Source organism: Callorhinchus milii, unplaced genomic scaffold (genome assembly GCF_018977255.1).
Source record: "Callorhinchus milii isolate IMCB2004 unplaced genomic scaffold, IMCB_Cmil_1.0 Scaffold5, whole genome shotgun sequence".
Lineage (NCBI taxonomy): Eukaryota > Metazoa > Chordata > Chondrichthyes > Chimaeriformes > Callorhinchidae > Callorhinchus > Callorhinchus milii.
Genome location: NW_024704746.1, coordinates 39,004,535 through 39,024,278, shown reverse-complemented (window position 1 = coordinate 39,024,278; position 19,744 = coordinate 39,004,535). Strand labels below are relative to the sequence as shown.

The 19,744-nt window shown below is 40.8% G+C and overlaps 2 protein-coding genes across 3 annotated transcripts in view; one reads left to right on the top strand and one right to left on the bottom strand.

The window, feature by feature from the left end:
- Positions 1-19,744, bottom strand: part of hmga2 (high mobility group AT-hook 2) — a 64,521-nt gene that overhangs the window by 10,057 nt on the left and 34,720 nt on the right. Inside the window, exon 4 of the mRNA XM_042335839.1 lies at positions 59-91. Within this exon, the coding sequence (XP_042191773.1) occupies positions 59-91 (33 nt within the window). The remainder of the gene's footprint in view (positions 1-58; positions 92-19,744) is intronic.
- LOC103186108 (small integral membrane protein 29-like) overlaps positions 1-19,744 on the top strand; it is a 108,078-nt gene that overhangs the window by 61,306 nt on the left and 27,028 nt on the right. The window lies entirely within an intron of this gene.

Genomic DNA, 19,744 nt, shown 5'->3' with positions numbered 1-19,744 from the left:
TTCCATATCAACCATTACTCTAAAGTGCTTCTATGTTACAGTAGAAAGTCCACAGTACCTGAGCTGCCTTCTTCGGGACCGCTTCCTGCGGCTGAAAAAAAAAGGAAAGACAAACTGGCGTTAGATTCCATATTGAGCACTTGTGGTATTCTTCACTTAATCTTTAATTGTTACCATATAACCATCTCAAGCAGAACACTGTACAGTATAAAATGACTCTTTTTCTTCAACAAATAGAAAGCCTTCCTTCTCCAACCCCCCACAAGTTTTAACAATTGTATTCATTATCCTGCAGCTGCATACCTACCCCTGAACTCCTGCGAACGAGTGGAGCTGTTCAACGGAGGGAAATACATTGAGGTCGTGCAGTCTGAATTCATTTGACTTCTGCATGCTGCAGCTAAGAGAAATCTACTGAAAGAGCTGCCAGCTTGCCAATTCCCTCCCCCCTCCCGAATTAGGTCCTGACAGTTCAATGAGGGGAAAGAAAATGTCTGAATCAAGGCCAGCTTTGGCTCGGAGCCTAGTATGTGTCGAGAGTAATTTTACCAGCTGCCTTTCTAAAAAGCACTCAGTCCTCCAATAATCTTTACAAATGGACCAACGATGGCCTTGCTGCAAAGACAAAAAGGGTGGCTGGTGTGTGTGGGGGGGTCATTGCTTATTTCCAGCACCAAAAGAAATAAGCTCCTGACCAGGCTCTGATTTTTATGAATGGCTTCAGGAAAACAGATAGAATGTAATATATATATAATTGTCATTCATGAAAAAAGGGCAGATTTACACACTGGCCAGAAACCTGGTAACAATTGAAGTCGCAGACCTTATTAAGAAGTGCCTCAGGTTGCAGTCAAAGTTACTAAGCTTTTGAGTTCTTCCAAATGGTTTAACCCTTTAAACACACAGCTTCCTTTGCATCAAAGGAACAGGATTTGCACACACAGTAAACCTCAGCCTGTACTGTTAATGGTGCATTGCTGAGTCCTGTGAAAAAGACTAGGAATTTAATGCGCAACAAAGAGATGCTGTGCTCGAAAACAGGGTTGAAGAATGCTGCGGTGCCACTGACAGTACAGGCACTGACTGTAGAGGATGAAATACTACACCACTCAGCGAGAGCTGTATTGCCTCAATTTAATTTGCGCGACAAAGTCTCGGAAACTCTTCACACACTAATAGAAATTGAATTTTCAGTCAATAGACCAGACCCTCTGCAGCTTGACTCCTTTTAAAATGCTGCAAGTAAAATTCTGCAAGGTTTGTTTCCCCATACTCTTTTTCTCCAGCTTTGGTTTTCTAACAAATCTACAAAAACTTCCCATTTCCCAAGATCTGGAACTTGCCACAATGAAGTGAGTGGTGGGTACATACAGGCAGCCCAGGGCTGTCTTTTGTTAATCGCCTGACATCGCACTGAAACAGCCCCTAGGCTCACTGCTTCCAGTCTATTGTATGAATGGACCTCTGCATATTCCAGACTTGAAACACGATACCTTTACAATTCTATGGAATCCTCCATAAAACATTCATCTTATGAAGGGGGAGGGGATTGATTAGTGTTTTACTCTTGTATTTATATATAGAAAAAGATCTGAGAAAACAGAGAGATTGTTCTATAGAACAAAAACCTACCCCCTGGACTAACACACAAATCTCATTGTACAGTATGTAGTACAGTGCCAGCCAGTAATTTTGTAAATGATCGCACTGTACAAATGATAGTATTATAAGTTCCAGTAATTGAGCAGTATTATTTTGGACAACAATTAGACACATGTCCCAATTAAATAATTCATCTTGATGATCTGAACAAGAATTTCGTTAAAACACTGCATATGGTCCTCCAATTGTTCTGGGTGTATTTAGTAAGTAACTGAGCTATTACAGACTTGGGTGATTATAGATTTTAATCCCAAATCTATGCTGAGGTATCTCAGCTAAGGTAGCTGTTGGGGCCTTGCAATTGGCTTCATAACACAAGACTGGGGGGGAAACAATAGTCTGGGCCCCACCATCCTTGCTTGAGGTACATATGTGGAGGTCAGGGTGATAATGGTTTTGGCCTTGTTGAACAGTCTCCAAAACCTTGAGTTCAGGCTCAAATGTGGATAATAGAAACATAGTCAAGCATCAGAGGCAGGCAATACCTATATAACTCTACCTGTGGAGAAGTCAAGTCAAATTCCTCACTAAGGGAAGACAAATTAAAGAGGATGAAAAAAGAAACTTCCTATCAACAGTTCCCATCTTCACCACAAACAGTAATCCAAAACTGTGCACAGAAAGAATTTGCTCTTTAAACCACATGCTTTCATAACAGTAGCCTGTAGAAGCCAGTATAGTCCACTAAATCTAAAGTGGAGACAACCACTGTTTAGATACTTACACAACAAACAAGAAGATAACAATATCATTGATCACTGGGATGCATTGCAGCTAAAGAAATCACTGCCTACACTGAATTTATATGATTTGATAACTCCCTTCTGTGTTCCCTGGTGTGTGCTGAGATAAATGAACCAGTCCAGCCAGGGTGGTCGTGTGAATGGAAAGATTGGCCTCAGTGCCTTGGTGCTGGTACGAATGGTTGTATTGGCTGTCGACATCCAAAACCCAGGATTGTACAGTATTAATAGCCACTGAAAATTGGCTGAGGAACTTAAGGATACTAGGACCTAAAGGAAGATAAAACTTCCCTTCTCGTTCATTAATATTATGTAGCAAAAAAGCGAAAAAGGCAATAATTCTCTACCAGAATCCACAACACACTTTGGGATGTCCTCATAACGTGAATGGCACTATATGAATGTGGAGTCCTGTAGCTCAGTGGTTAGAGCACTCGCTTTGCAAGTGAGAGATCCGAGTTCAATTCCAGGTAGGGTGAAACCTTGGGCAAGTTTCCTTACTCCACACGCCTAATAATAATCCCTCCAAAAAACAAAAACAATAATTAAATTAGCCATTTTCAATCTACGACTGTTTGTGGGACATTGCTGTGTGCAATTGGCTGCCGCGTTCGCCCACAAATATACAGTCAATTCACTTAACAGTGTGTTCTGTGAAGCGCTTTGGGACGTCCTCCCGACGTGAAAAGCGCTATATCAAATGCAAGGATTATTATTATTATGAATGTAAAATTTTATTGTATTTTATCAGCTTGGGACCAGAAACTAAAAAGAGTGGTTTTACCTATACTATAGGCCATGTAAAGGTACGGGCAATTGATAAATGCAGGGGAGTGGTGGGAAGCAGCAGGGGTGTGGAAAGCCTTCTCCAGCCTTCAGCATGAGCCTTGAGTAATGTTTAGGTCAGTTGCTTTGGAATGTAAATGTCTTGCAACATTTACCATAAATAATAGATTTCAATTTCAGGTAACGTTGAATCTCACTGAATTAATTTGCATTGCAATAAACAGATGTCACTATTTATTGGTAACCTGTCCAAACTAAGATGATTGTGTTTCATAAATCACACTGTCTCAATTTGGTAAATTCTTCCTTCCTGATCAGGCCTGACGCTGTACATCTCCTGAGTTATGTGTTTTGAGAATGAATGTGAATCCTCCCCAGGTGTTTTTTTTAATGCTTCAGTTTGCTATTAACTTGATACTGCATCAAGAATGCAGTGCTTCCAGCATTATAAACCGGTGTGCTGCGGTCAAAATAGTTTCTGCTTTTCCATATCATGAATGTCCTGCAACAGCTTGGGAAGATATAAGCCTCACGTTTGACAGAAACTATTTCTCAGATTTGATTTCTGTGTCGCAAGCTAAACTATGGCAGATCAATTTGCTGTATTTAATACTGAAAATGCTACCATAAGTCCTAAATCAAAGAATGAGTCCAAATGTTCTGCTCCTGTGCTTTGCTCATGGTCTTAGAAAAATAATACTGGGTGAAAGCACAACAGGAACAGGTGTCAGCCATTTGGCCTGTTCAGACTGTTTGACATTGTATTAGATCATTGCAGATCTTTTAATCCCAATTCCCTGTCTTTTATCTATACACTTAAACAACCTTACTTCCCACAAATCTATCCATCTTCTTTTAAAACATCCCAATTAATTCTGCATTGACGCACTTTGTGGCAGCGCATTCCACTCTCATTCCTTTGTGGGAAGAAATATTTTTATGATTTCACTTTTAAAGTTCTTTAGATACCGAAGTGAACCTTGGGCTGCTCATGCATTTGGAATACGTAAAGAGCGGTTTCATTTGTATTGCACCGTGATTCTGTGAAGCGCTTTGGGACGTCTAGAAGACGTGAAAAGCGCTATATCAAATGCAAGGATTATTATTATTATTAGGCCCAGACCAACGAGTGAGTACTCCATATCACCACCAAAGTCTACTCTGACTATTGTATTTACATCCATATTTTACTTCAATGATATTGTCCTTCAGCTAGGAGGGCTGGAGTGTCTTGGATGCAGGCTTCTGCCTAGCTATATTGTATTATGAGCCCACAGACGAGTCTAACTAAATGGAGAACTGCCACCAAGGAACCTGTGACAAAGCCACCATCTAATCACAAACTCAATAATGTAGATTTGAGTGATTTTGTGCCAAACATTACTTGAATCCTGAAATGGGTCTCACATCTTTACAATCTCTCACCAGTATAAGTTAATTACGCAGTTCTCATAGCATTTTACCATCATATCATCTCAAAGTGCTTCTTAGGATGTTATTATGAAGTGTAGTAACTGTATTTTGTAGGCGATTGTGACAGTCCTTTGACACAGAGCAATACCTCACAATCAGCAAATCACAGTGAAGTGAATGACCAACTTTATTTGGGAGACTGGCAGCCAAGATTCCCTGAATAGTGCCGTGGATCTTTAGCATTCAATTGAACAGGCAGACAGGATCTTAGTATAATGTCTCATCCAAAAGGCTGCAAGTCCAACAAAGCAGCACATTCCGAGTACTGCATTGGAGGAGTCAGTCTATACTACGAGACTATAGTCCCAACATGGGCTTGAATCCACACCTTTCCCGTTCTCTACATAATGCCCAATTAAGACGCAAGTTGGTATGGATACAACATACTGGCTAGTGATCGACTTTAGCAGAAGAAGTTTTATTCAGAGCAATTAGCTGTCTCTGACTAAACACTGGAGTAAAATGTCATTAAATCTGTCAGTGATAGTAACCTAAACATTCAAGTAACAGAAGCATACATTTTACCCTTGGCTACCAGCTGGAGAGGAAAGATGTAAGACAGCAACAATTTACACACAACAGAAAGCATTAAAACACTCTCCACAAAACATTCAGAAAACTGGGCCATGATCTATTCTTCAGTACGTTCGCCCTGACACACAAACATAGTCTACTCGGTTTTGCTGTTGCCTATGATGACATGATGGGCATGATCAAATATTTGGACTTCACAGAAAATATAACTAACTTTACCATCATCCACATCTTCTGTTACCATCACCAATCTATGTGACATGACAACAGAACCAGGTTCTAACAGGTAGGGGAGAAATATACTCTGCACACTTTGATATACGTGCTGAGGTATTTGCTCTGAGGATGGATTCACCAGATAAATGAATCAAGATGCATGTAGTTTTGTTGCCAGAATGCATGTAAAGGACTATAGGATAGATCAAATGGCATCACTTGATAAGACAAGTTTACATGGAAAGTCTGTAAAATGAAACTGGTTTGACTCCATGGTCACACCTGCAAGCTGAATTTTTATGAGATGCTTGGACTCGCTCCAAATATTTTGCATGTTGCTAAACTGGATGAGTCAGACTGTCCTGAATGAAATGGTTGGACAGTTAACAGTCATTTTACATTTGCCCACAAAATATACAGTCAATTCACTTTACAGTATATTCTGCAAGGCACCTTGAGAAGTCTCAACAACAAATAAGGCACTATATTAAATGCAAGGATTATTATTATGATATAATTTCGGTTTTGCCACTGGTCAGAGAGATTGCAGGACATCTCAAAGTTCAAGCAAATATTGTGTATTGCACAAGAGTTCAGAGATACCAACATATCTCATATGGTTCCCCCTTTGAACATTGTATAGCTTGAAAATATTCTTGTAAGGTTATGGAATGAACTATTTTTTTACTTCCAAACCAAAACTACAATCCATTTCCCCCTGAAGGTTTTTTCCCTCATTGTCATCATTAACCTCAACGGTATGGGCAAAAGTTTGCCTCCCAGAAAGTGCAGAAGATGTGATAACAAGGCAGAGAGGAGATTTCTTAAGAATGGGGCGAATGTAGAGAAATAATGCCGAGACTCACTCCACTTTATCCATCAGGTCTTAGAAAGATGTAGAAAGTCACCCTGGCAGATATTGCACTATATGTGTCAGCCTAGCTTTGTGGAACCCACCACCTTCTGACTCATCATTATTTTTGAAAGAAAAATTGTTATACTGATAAAGGAAGGCCAGCCTTTCTTTTTGCATGGTTCAAAAATAAACATGAGGCATTTGTCACCATCACAGTACATGAATGAATTCTGCTGACCAAGTACACTCCCTTACTGAAAGAGAAAATGCCATTCAATTGCACATCAAGGTTGTATTAATATTGACGCTTTTCGATGAGAATGGGAGACAAAGTTACAAATCTGTGACCAGGCCTTTCTCTTACAACTTCCTCTGGTTCCACTCTAAAAGCTGCAACACAGCATGTTCCCTATGGAGTGCTCACTAGAAAGCTCGGAATGCTTGAGATCTCAGGATCATGTTTATAATGAGGGTACAGTGTACAGTTAAACCTTACCTTGTGAGCAATTCAGTAATGAGGGCAACTCACATTTGGGCCACTTTTTTCCATTAAAAATGGATGGTGCCTAAAATCCCAAACACTAATAAGAGCACCTCATTACTACAGGCAAAACAGACCAGTCTTTTGCCTGCCCTCAATCGTGCATTTGAACTGTCCTTTTATGAAACTCACAGCTAATTCACACAGATGGTAGAAATTGACCCATCTTGAGCCAAGAGCTGTTCTAAATGCCTTCTTTGGTCAATAAGCATTGCACGTGAGATGACAGAGGTTCACACCGATAGTTGTTAAACATGCCTCAAAGCAGAGGTACTTCACTGGTACGGCTACAGAAACATAGCACAGACTTTCCATATGTATCCATCTCTGGCACATCAATTACAGCCCCGCAAATGTGCTAGAGGGAGTCAGTTACACATTACATTAGATTTGTAATTTAATCCTACTTTTCAGACTTTAAAACTGCAGACATCTACAATCAGACCTTGGAATGCCAAGGTCACCAATCTATCTACCCAATAAATATTGATAAATTATTCTCATAAAATTGCCAAACTGCTATTCTTTATAACCCAGCTGGAACCCTGGTCGAATTTGCTTCCTTTGGCATCAGTGTGGACAAATCTATGACCCCTATCCTTTCCAAACCAGTTTGGGATTTGCAATGGCATTTGCACTTACCCCCATTGCCGTGATACAAGGCAACTAGTTGAGTCAGAATTTTACAACCCATTAGGCTTTTGCTCTCTCTCTGAAATTCCTAACAATCAAGTACTACTCCCTGCCTTTCCTACTCAATGAAAACAACCTAGCTGGATCAGCTTGGGCAGAGCCTACTTGGTTTTCCTCCCATACAAAATTAAGTCAGCCAACACTCCCATTCTTGGTCACTCTCTAGAAATCTCCTACTGAAGGAAAGTGTGAGTGAATATCAACGTCACTCTTATAGTGCAGACAACAGGATTGTGATGGCCTCCACATTGAGTCAGTGGTTAAAAGATTGGCCTGATATTGACTATATACACCTGGAATGTTCTTAATTAATTCATTGTGTTAGCTGATCTAAACTGGGTATAGAGTGATGCTATTATTTGCCTTGGCGCAATAGATTGTGTGGGTGGCTCAGTGACCCAGTGTGTAAACTGGGATGTAGCTGGAGTTTAACCAACTAATATTGCATAGCTTACTATGGCTTCCCGCTGCTTGTTGAGCTGGAATTACCCTTTGAGAAGTTGCTGATTAAATATATGGTCAATTTAAAATATTTCGGCCAATTTTCTCTCTGCTGCTTTCCTGAAGGTGAGGACTCGCGTTGCTTCCAAGGCTTTGGCCATTCTCTGGTACCTTGGTCAAGAAGGTATTCTTCACGTGCAAGTCTAGGCTGAGTTTCAGTCAAGCCCTTGCAGGGACAACGTAGCTAACCCAATCCATTGCTCAGTTGAAAGCAGCTAACTCATCAGAGACTGAAATTTGAACCTACATCCCTCTGGTTCAAATGCCGTAGTCCTACATCAGGTGGTGCCTTGACCCACTGAGCCATTTTAGTTTCACTTTTGTAGCACACCTTATCCAACCTCCATTGATAATACAGAATATTTCAAAAACAGTTCAAACTGACATGGTTCAGATCAACCCAAGGCTTCTGGGCACTAGGATCACACCAGGTTACACTACTAGAAGGAATATAAAGCACTACCAATCAGCAAACTGTACACATGTGCCTCTGCATGTGGTCACTAAGTCAGAAGTTCCAAACCCTCTGGTGCAATTTCCTCCCAGTCTGTGCAGCAGCTCCATATAATGTGGCTAGTGGAGATGGGCTGACATGTCAAACCTTTCCAGGATACAAAACATACCGCACCAAGCAGGCCACAACATAGTGCACCATGCACCTACTATCCTAGTTTTTTTTTGGTCAGCCTGGTGTCTGACACATGCAGAAACCAATCACTATGCTTAAGAGTATCCAAACCAAGCTGAGATTTTCATGCATTTCACCTACACATGGAAATCCCAGTATAAGCTGTGTCTGGAGACAGAATGAAGACTCCATTTAGGAGGTGCTGACAATAGCCTTTCAGAGGCAACAGTGGCACCTTGTTTATATTATGCTGGCATTTGTTCGCTACACTAAAAATACGCACTGAAACTACAAGGTGTTACTCAGGCATGTTGACTACACGTACTGTTCCACTGGTATGTGGTGGTGGGTATTATTGTTGTGTTGAGTATTTTGGGGCTGATATTAAATCCCACATACTTTATGTGTAAGAATTAAGAGCTAAAAAAAAACTAAAGCTATTTGTGGCTGCATTAGTAATGGTTCAGAGAAATAACCTGCAGGTCAGTATCATGAATTCTCTCTCCAGTATATGGTCTAGATTCTAAATCACTGCAAAGTACTGTAAGAGCCTGATAAGATCATGGTTGGGGACAGGAAAAAGTTGGGATTTAATGCAGTCACCTTTGTTCCTCCATTGCCCCAAAGTGGGTGGGGACAAACTAGAATTTTCTGCATTTTTGATATTAACCAATATGATCTTATCTGATTTTGGCTGTAAATCAAACTACTGTATAAACATATATTTCAGTCAAATCTAAGCGTATATGAAATCAAAGCCTTCTATGCCCTCGGGGTGGATTCTTTCAATAGAGTGTAGCCATTTAAATTGTGGAGTGTATTCTCTGATGTACAGGTAACAGTCCGGTCCATAGGGATGGATCTTTCGATTCAGACTTCTATTAAATAAAAGTAGTCTGGAACTAGTTTGAACACAAATGGTGAAATATGAAAGGGGAAAGACTTTCTTGATACCGAATAGGACTCAAAATGCAGTGGCTATAAAACCACCATGCCCACACCCAACATGAGACCTCATCGTTCAGGGTGAGTCAATCATCATCAATCATCGTTCAGCTACAGTCAATCATCAAGAGCAGCTGGAGCTGGAAACTTTTCATATGTCTTTGAAACAGGCACACTGTACAAAGGAGCAAACACATACTGTCCTCTTGTGATGCCATCTCTTGTAGTGACATGCAGTTTCACATCCGACTGGTCAAAAACAAAGCTTGACCAGTCAGAAGTAAAATTGTCCTTCACTATAAGAATTGGCAATAGCTTACTTCCCAGCAGTGGGAGCAATGGTGGTGATGGAGGTGGTGGGAGGTGGGGGGGAAATTATAATAATAATACTTGCATTTGATATATTTGAATTGTACTGGTTGGTAATGTTTCACTGGCTGGTAAAGTTTCTACTAGCTGGTAATGTTAATATGCTTAAGAGTTTTGTCAGGAATTGGGTATCAGTTTTGTAAATGGATTATTAAAGAGTTGGCTGGCTGACTGTTTAACAACAATATAAAGCGATCCTTTAAAAATGCCTGGGTAGTTCAGCGGAGCATCCAAGAGTTTTCGATGGAGCGAGTCCAGTTGGATTCACACCAACTGTGTTTGCATACAGAGCTGCAAATTGCACTGCTCCCGACACCATGTCCTTCAGATGGTGTCAGAAATGTGGCTCGAGAGCAATTCATGCTGGTTTTACACATCTCACCTCTTTGCCACCACAATCCCAAGCCATTCACCACCAAATGTGCAGTATAAACTCAGCTCACCAGTCAATTTGAGCGCTGTAAACTCAAACCAGCAGGACCTCATTCCTCGTATAACAAAGGCCCAGGCCTCAGTTATAGTTTTTCCTGTCTCCTACATTAGAATTTGCAAAACTCAAAAAGCATAGCACTAAACTCCAAAGAACACATTCAGCATTTAAACGTCTGTAAAAGCACTTCTGTTATTTTTTCCTCATCAACTTTGTTAGCTTATTAAAGAGCCAGTTGTGTTTAACGATTGTAAAAATGGGCCCTTAAAAAATTCTGGGTGGTTCAGTGCACTGCCTGAAAACATTCAACAGACCCAGGGGCAACAAAGCCACTTGTAATCCCTGAATGAGCTCCACTAACTCAGTATAAACCAGGTTTGTGAATCTGAAATCTTGCCCTATGTATGGCTCAGTGAGTTTACTTCTCTCAATTTGCCTACAAAACAGTCCTTACACTTGACAGTAATTGCTGTGAAATCCATTTGAGATGTTGTCAATGTAATCAGGGTGCTACTGCGTACAGAAACTGTTAAATACTTTTTTTAGGCTCTCCAGGAAAACAGAAATCTGTGAATTGCAAATCCTCAACTATCCAGCACCTTGGGACACCATCCTGATGTGAAAGGTGCTATACAAATGTAATTTTTTTTGTGATAGACGCACTGATGGTAACATTAAGGTCTTTTGGTAGATTAGCAATTCTCTCTCTTTCTCCCCCTAATACGGTCTCTCTCTCACCTCTGCCCCCTCCATTCACAATGTACACATACAGTTTATGAAGAATTCTTCAGTCTTCAACACATTTGAAATGATTAGATTCAAGAAAACAATCCTTTGTTGGGATGCTTTGTTCCCATGTCATCTCCTGCTTTCCCCCATTTTTAACTATTTGTAATAACTGGGCACATTTGTTTTACCCAAACGACATAGGAAGGGTTAATGTGAAGTTAGTGGTTAAAAGCTCCCTTACTGTGAAGATTAAATCAAAACTGGTTAATTTCCAGTTGGTTTCTGCCTCTATGCATGAGCAACATGAATGGTTTAGATTGAATTACTACCCTTGCACACAAAGATTTAGGAGGAAACAATTCAAAACAGGGTCATCTGAAGCTATTTTCTTTAAACCGTGGAAGGCATACCAAAGAAACAGAAATTATTCAGTGAAGTACAACTTAACATTAAAACCAAAGGTCCCTCCTCTCTCCCTCCCTCCCCACCGTTTAACTGTGCAGTTCAACATTACATGACTCAGTACATTACCATTAACATCAAATTGGCACTTAGTTGCTGGTCTGGCATTGCAACTTCAGCAAGCTTCATCTTGTCTGCATAATTAATCTCTATCGGTATTGTTTGGGGTTGGGTCAATCCCATTGAATCCTGGATGAGTGAAACTAGTTATTTAACACACTGAATTCAGAACAGGCACGCAACATTGACTAGTAGTGTGTGTGCAAGGGAGGGAGGGAGGGAGGAGATTAGAATTTGACACTGAAAATGCCATGAACAATACATGATGACATCATACACCTATGGGCCAAGAAAACTGGAGCATAAACCACAGTGGAGAAATTTATATAGTCTCAGTCACATCACCCATTTTTCTAATTTTTGACTATCACGGACCAAATCCAATCATCACATGCCCAGAAGTTCTCAGACCCACTCTCCCCCTTCCCATGTGCAAAATTCAAAAACTTTACATGTATCTTATTCATCTGAAATTGAATAAATTTGGGTGGGGGGGATTTAGAGAAGCTGTATGAAATTTGATTGCCTGAATTTGGTTTCAGGATAGCAGATTATGAGTGTTACAAGCAATTAAGAAATGGCTGGTGTCTAAGAGACCACAGTAAGTATTTAGGGAGAGAATACAAGGCTGGGAAACTGCTCCAATTCAACATAGCTGTTAAAGGGAACCATTCATCTGATCAATACTCTTGAAAGAGCATTTACTTGGGTGGTACTGATTTGCAGCTTTGCTACTAAATCATAGAAATTTACAGACTGTTCTGCCCATCAAGTCTGCACCAGCTCTCAGAGCAAGGTATTCATTCAATCAGTCAGCTACAGTGGAGTCCTGCAGCTCAGCAGTTAGAGCACTCGCCTCGCAAGTGAGAGGACCTGGGTTACATTCCCAGGCAGGGCGAAATGTTGGGCAAGTTTCCTTACTCCACACGCCTCTGTTTACCTGGCAGTAAGCAGCAACCCAGTTGTTAGTCAATTGGCAGATCACCTTTCTGTGGGTAATAATTCATTCAAATTGAATTAAAATAATTTGGTCACTCAATCCACAACAACAATACAAGATTACATTTGTATAGCGCCTTTCAAGTCAGGGGGACGTCCCAAGATGCTGGAGGATTGTTGGTGGGGGGAAAAAAATCCCCAAAGCAATACCTCTGGAATTGGAGGGTTAATGGTAACATCACTATTGCACTACTTCAGATCCCACTTCATGTCTTGGGTATCACGCTGGTCCAGGAGCATCAATGCCCTGTTGGATTTTGCTATCCTGGAGGCAGAACCTGAGCTCGGCACAAGAGCAATTGGACAGAAATGGGACCAGGTTTCCAGGCATGAATATCACAGGTATGCCAAAGCTCCTGAATCAGAACAGAAACAAGATCACCTGGAAGTAGGCAAGAATGAGTTCATGAAAAGCAGAACAGGTTTTTATTGGAAGAAGCTTAACAATTGTTCCTATTTTTATGGTGCACAAAAGGAATTCTCAACATATTACTCACAGGAAGTGAGAGACAGCGTTTCACTTCTCTGAATGTTTGCATTTGGAAATCTACAAAAAGGTCATAGTTTGTTCTCGGCAGGTAAGAACAGAGACCTGCACAAGCAGCTACAAAGGAGAGCATGGTTATGGCACCTACTCAGAGAAACGTGCAGAAACAAGAGCCTAGAGCAGGTTCTCGGATTTTACTGAGCAGAGGCATACATTGCCACATGGTATTCCTCCTTCTGATGTGTAGCTTGCAGATTCGTAATTGTACCTCAGGCGCATTTGCCCCCCCCCCCCCACCCCCATACACCCCACTGTACAAATAGTGTTCTGCAGTGGCGTGTATAGTCACTCCGTGACTTCCTTACTCGCTGACCCACGCAAATTGGGATTTTTTCTCAGTTTCTTGTATTAAATAGCACGTTCGACACCTCATCTTTCTCCAAACCTGGCCGTTCCTTTTCAACTTTGTTTTTGAAAAACACAGTTCATACATGTGCTTTCATTCATTCTGAACTATTACTTTTACAGCTCTTCCGAGACCCAATTTTGTGTAACAGGAAAATAAATCTGTACAAAGACGGGGCCTGTAGCCAGTGACGCTGACCTTCAGCATGACCTCTCGGTGCTTTCGCACAAATCTCCAACAGAACACCAAGAGGAACCCACCTTCAATCATTGTTAAACCTCGACCTCACAGCTACTCCCCAATATGCATTTAACTGCAGGGTTACAGTTGGTAGTTTAACCACAAAAGCAAGATTATTAGATGCAATCAAGAAGTGGACTTCAAGGCTCTTGCCAATGTCAGTTCATATTACCATATTTGATGGAAAATGAGGCATAATAGACTGTAGAATCCACTGCCTTATTCAGAGGTCCAACCTCATGCAGGAGCCCTCAAGATGCAGCATTACATTGCGCTTTGACTGGTGAGACCTTAAGAGTTACAGGCGGACATCTCACTGGGATTTTTTTAAAAAAAATTGCTAAGCACCAGGACTCAAAATGGGGACAGGATTAACAAGAAAAATCTCCTTTCCAAGAATTCAGATGGAATTTAACACTTTCGGGAGATAAGGGCATTTGCCAATTGTTTCGCCAGAAGAATGAATTACATACTGGAGGTATGTCTACCACAGGTCAATATAAAACATTAAGCCCCCTTCATTTCTCATGCTTTGTACATTTCAGCTCTGCCTTTGGTGCTCCCTGATTATCTCGTCACAATACGCATCAAACTGATTTGATTGTTAACCTTATGGAGCTGATTTCTCATTCTCTCCCATTTTCCCTCATGGAGCTCAGGACAGATGAAACTGAAAGTATTTGATACATGCATGCCATTGATTTGTAGTTTAGTATTTAGAGCTTAAAAGTAAACTATAATGTGGAGGGCAGATAAATCATGGATAGGGACTCTTCCCACTCAACTCCAGTTAACCCTGAAAAACAAAGCCCTAACAAGTGGCACTCTGAGCTGCTACCCTGCTTAAATGGCATTATAACAACAAGAAATTACAGTTGTATAGTGCTTTACACGTCAGGAGAATGTCCCAAGCTGCTGGACAGTCAAGGATTTGCACCACAAATTCAAGTTATTGTTGTTGTGGGGTGGACCTAGCTGGAGAGGGGAAGAGATTGCGGGGTTGGCGTGAAAGTGGGAGGTCTGGAATCCTGCAGGATCCATCAATTTTCAGCCAGAATGCCTCACACTCTCAGTTATACGATGCAGCATGATTGGGGGGAAAAGGAAGGATTGATTTTTGCAATGCAAATGCCTGGGACAATCAAGGTAGAGAAACTAGTTTCAAAGCTGCAACACTTAGTGTATTTCCCTTATGGAGAATGAGCTATTGCAGGAATAACAAAATTAGACATAATGCCTTATCAGTGTAATTGAGTTTCAAAGGGCTTTACAGGATTTACGGCAAAGTGTCCTGAGTATGTATTTTGTAGGCAAACGCGGTAGCCAGTTTACGCACAGCAATGTCCCACAAGCTGGCATGAAGTGAATGACCAATTTTATTTGGGGGATTTGTTGGCTGGGAGACCGTTAAAATCCCTTTAATGGTACATTCCTTTGTTTTCTAAGTTACTACTGACTTGCATGAATGGAAAGCTTTTTTAAAAAAATACTGAATGTATTTAGAGAAAATTCTTTCTCCCACATACCCCCATCCAAGTACGAACAAGATAAACACTATGTTCTGAAGTCACCCAAAGTGATTTAATATGGAGGGCATGGACAAAAGTTAAAATGCCTGTTTTTTTTAACATGCAACGTTAAGAAACAGACCTATTCCCTTCCCCCCCAATTGCTGTATCAGACATTTCCTTTCACAAATAAAGCAAACGCTGCCTCCTATCAACAAACGATCACTGCAGTGGACAGCGCGTTAGGCATTTTTGACTTCACTGCTCATGAAAAGACTTTGCAGATGAGGTTTGGCAACCCCACTCTAAACAGGTTACTTCAAAGTAACTCTATAAAAGAAATGCAACAAAAAGTTTAAAATATACATTTAAGTCTCATATATACATACACATACACAGTAACATATATAGTAATATCTATATATATACACATATATATATAATAGAGAATACAATCACACTTTGGTCCACAATCAGTTCCATTGCAGAAACTATGACACAACACTGGCTTTGAAAAAAACATCTGACATATTTCCTCTGAATAAAGATCACATGCTCTATCACTTAAGAAGTGGAAGTAGAGAACAAGAAATGTGTATCTAGAGAGCAGCAGTGGTCAAACCCATAACAGCACCTTTGTGATCTTCAGAGGAATGTTCCCCAAGCTTTGTTTACCGTGAAAAGATCCCATTAATACTCCTACCCCATCAAATGGCAGGCTGTAGCCATGAATGGCACCTATCAGAGCCAAGAGTAAATCCAGTGATTAGAGGGAATTTGCCAAAGACCCTTTGTAGCCGAGAAAAATGCCTACTCCGGAGTGGAATGTAGAAATTCCTGGGAGCACAGGCTACCCTTTGTTGCCAGCTCAGGCATATTCTGGAGCAAATAAAAGCACAGATAAATTGGATCTCCTCTGTTCAGCAGCAAAATAAGTGTTTGAAGAAAAGCCCATCGCCCGCTTCTTTTTTTAAAAAAAGAACATAAATCCCAAAGGCCATAGAATTGATGGCCAGACCAAAATACCCCTCAGAATACCCCTTGTTAGAAATTTCTCTCCCTCTTACCCAAAGTAACTCTATTGATGTAACCTTTCACTAAGGCAATGAAGCTGCATATTTTCATGGCAAAACGAGGGAATGTTTGTCAGTATGGACATTTGAGTCAAGACAGAGTAACTGTTTATCTCTTAGAGAAGATAATAACTAAGTGGCAAGTGAGATCGGGTTTTACTTCACAAGTGAGATGGACGGCAGCTCTATTAGCTGTTACGATAGGCACAGAAGAGCATGAACAGCCATGCACTTTTAAAAATTCAGCCAGCTTGGTCATGGGGGCTTGCTCTGTGATGAAGTAGGGCACATCCCAGTCTTCTTTCTGCAAAATATTCCTCTGATGGAAAAATGTTCTGCTGAATTTTCAGCTTTTTCCAGTTGGAAATCCTCATTTCATTTGCGATATTCACAAAGAAAAATGCTAATTGCGAATTTCTAAGATGTGATAAAGTGCAGGAACATCAGAGAGCAAAATGTCCAGACCCCTTATCTCCTTTATTAAAATGAATCATTGCATTTAACATAGCGCCTTTCACATAAGAACATCTCAAAGCACTTCATCGGATTTTACTGTAAAGTGTAGCGACTTGCATTTTTTAGGCAATTGCAAACAAAATTAGCTGGTTTCTATTTGGGTGGGCAGATTGGTGCCGTTTCTGACAGGGTGATCTCACCATTAACTGCTGTAAACAGACTGACAGAAGGTGCTGGAAGAAGCCAAGGCCAAGTGTCAGAGAATGTTTTCAGTACAGAAGAAGGCAGCCATTCAATTCATCATGTCTGTCAGGCGGAGGCACATCCAGTGGAGTTTGCTTTCCATTGGTATCTCCTTCGTTCTTATTCCTCCACTTTCGCTCTTTATTTCAATATTTTTTCCTCAAGTATCCAATCCCCTCTTAAAAGTCAAAAGTGTAAACAGTCCTACATTCATTCTAGTGACTCTCAGGGTCGGGAGGGTCACGTCCTCCCGACGTGAAAGGCGCTCTATAAATGGAATCTTGTTGTTGTTGTTATTTACCTCTTGTTTGTTCTTTTAGTGATGATCCTCAATATATTAATCTGCTTGGAGATACCCAATCACAGAAAAATCACAGCCACAATAGACATTTAATACTAATGCAGAGCACAGATGTGATTTTTCCGTGAGACTTAATTTAATCATCTGTTTAAAGTTGTTTTTAAAAGTCATTGAATAGTCTCAACTTTTAGAAGGTGGAGGGGTGGGGGGGGGGAATCAAGTCACAATGACCAACAGTTCCCCAGCTAAAATTGGTCATTCATTTCATGGCTTTTTGTAGGACTTTGCTGTGCACAAATTTATTGCACTTTATAGTAAATCCCACAAGGTGCTTTGAGACATTTCAACAATGTGATCAGACTATATCAAATGCATAAATTATATTTTATATTTTGTTAAAGTTCTGCAGTATTTGCTTAAATGGGGAGATTCAATGAAAGCACAGTTGGAGGAAGAAGTTGGCAGCGACTTAGAGACTGACCGAGCACTGATTGAGACATCTGAATTTACAGTAAAAATCTAGGCCGAAATTCTAACACCCACCACGAGCCACCATCCACCGTGGCCAATTCTAGGGTACTGAATATGTCATCAGAATAGTTCCATAACAAACTTAAAACAATTCAGTGGAAATAAAAGAATGTTGAAGTTGATCAATTCTTTTGAAACTTTTTTTGGAACAACAAAAATGGGATTATGGATGATGACACACTCTTACGTGACCAAGTCAGTCATGGGTTTTCGTTTTATGTACTTGGAAATATTGTTGATCGAATTCTTCAGAGGTAGAGGTAATTCAAATGCTCGGATGTAATTTCAATCCTCATCTGTGCAAGACCTAGCCTCACCTTTTGCAGGAAATAGGGGCCAAGTCATTGGAGCTGGAATATAATAGAAGCCTGTGATTGTGGGCATGAAACCATCAATAAAGTCTGCCACAAGCACATAGTAAAGAAAGCTATATCACTGAGGCTTTTATTCAGAAATATTACACTTCATTGTCATTTTCATGGTGAGTGTATGGAATTTTCTTTCATATTTCTTAGTCATGGCTTAAGAGTTCCATGAAGGGGAGGATTTTTTTTAAAAAGGAAGGGGACAAAAGCAGCTGTGTCTTATACTTGTGAGTCACCGATGGCAATTTTCTTTTAAGTTGGAAATGTGAAATCTCTTGGTGATGGCCTTCAGTTTGACCAGTTTGCTTCTCTAATGCTCCAGGACTGTTCATGTTACGCTTTTCTTGTATAGATCCTTATTACCGTCACCCTTGCAGTCAGCAATGAGGTGTTGTGTGACAAAGATTGAAATCGAACAGACGCTTCCTTTGGTTTATGAAAGCAACAACTGGGGGTGGGAGGGAGAAGTCGAGTGTATTTAACATAATGTGGTGTTGCACAACCCACAGTTGCAAAGGGGCAATGTAGATGATGGATCTGATCTGAGAGTCACTTAAATCACATCCAACCCCCCCTCCCCCCCACACCCACATCACCCATCTTTTGCAACGACAATGCGTTAAAAGAAATTTACCACTGCTGTAACTATTTTTCATTACTTTTTTAATGAAAGAGATGGGAAATTCCCCCCTCCCCCCCACCGGATGTCAGTTAGAAGGTTGATGAGAATTTTCGCAAATTGGGCGTCCTGCCCTACTACCTCAGTAAAACAGCACGTTTCAAACCCTGATGGTGAGCCAATCTCGTTATAACAGTTTCTAAGGCCCCAGTCATATTATATCTATATAAATGAAAGCTTGTTGTTGTTGTATTGCTCAATTCTTTAGTTCCCAATGTCATTAAAAAAACTTACATAAAAATTATCTGCATCACAAAACAGAACATTGCGAAACACGAGTAATATTGACGTTTATCAAATCCAGGCAAGTCTAGTTATATTCCAGCATGTAGGCTTGAAGGAGGTTTGTTTTCTCAGAATGCCTAGTTTTGTTTCCATTTTGTATTAGGAGGTCAGTGTAGAGCAGTGGTGCACAGGGCACTCGCTTTAGTGAGAACACCAACACCAAATTGAATTTACATAACATCTTTTATGTCGGGAGGACATCCCAAAGTGCTGGGCAATCAAGGCTTTGCGCCTGAGCTGGGGTAGGATTCAGGAGGGGTGAGGGCCAAGAGGGGTCGTGGTGGGAAGATGACTAAAGGTGCAATTGAAGAGGGTCTCAAGACACACCTTGAAGGAAGAGAGGGAAGGGACAAGGTGAAGGGACATCAGGATTGAGTTCTAGAGGGTGGGGACAGAAAGGCTGAAGGCCCGATCACTGATGGTGGGTGGGGCAGGCCCGGGGATGTGAAGTAGGACAGTGTCTGCCAAGCAGAGGGAGCAGGCAGGTTGGTAAAGCTTTAGAAGGTCACAGAGGTAGGGTGGGGCAAGACCTTGGAGCACTTT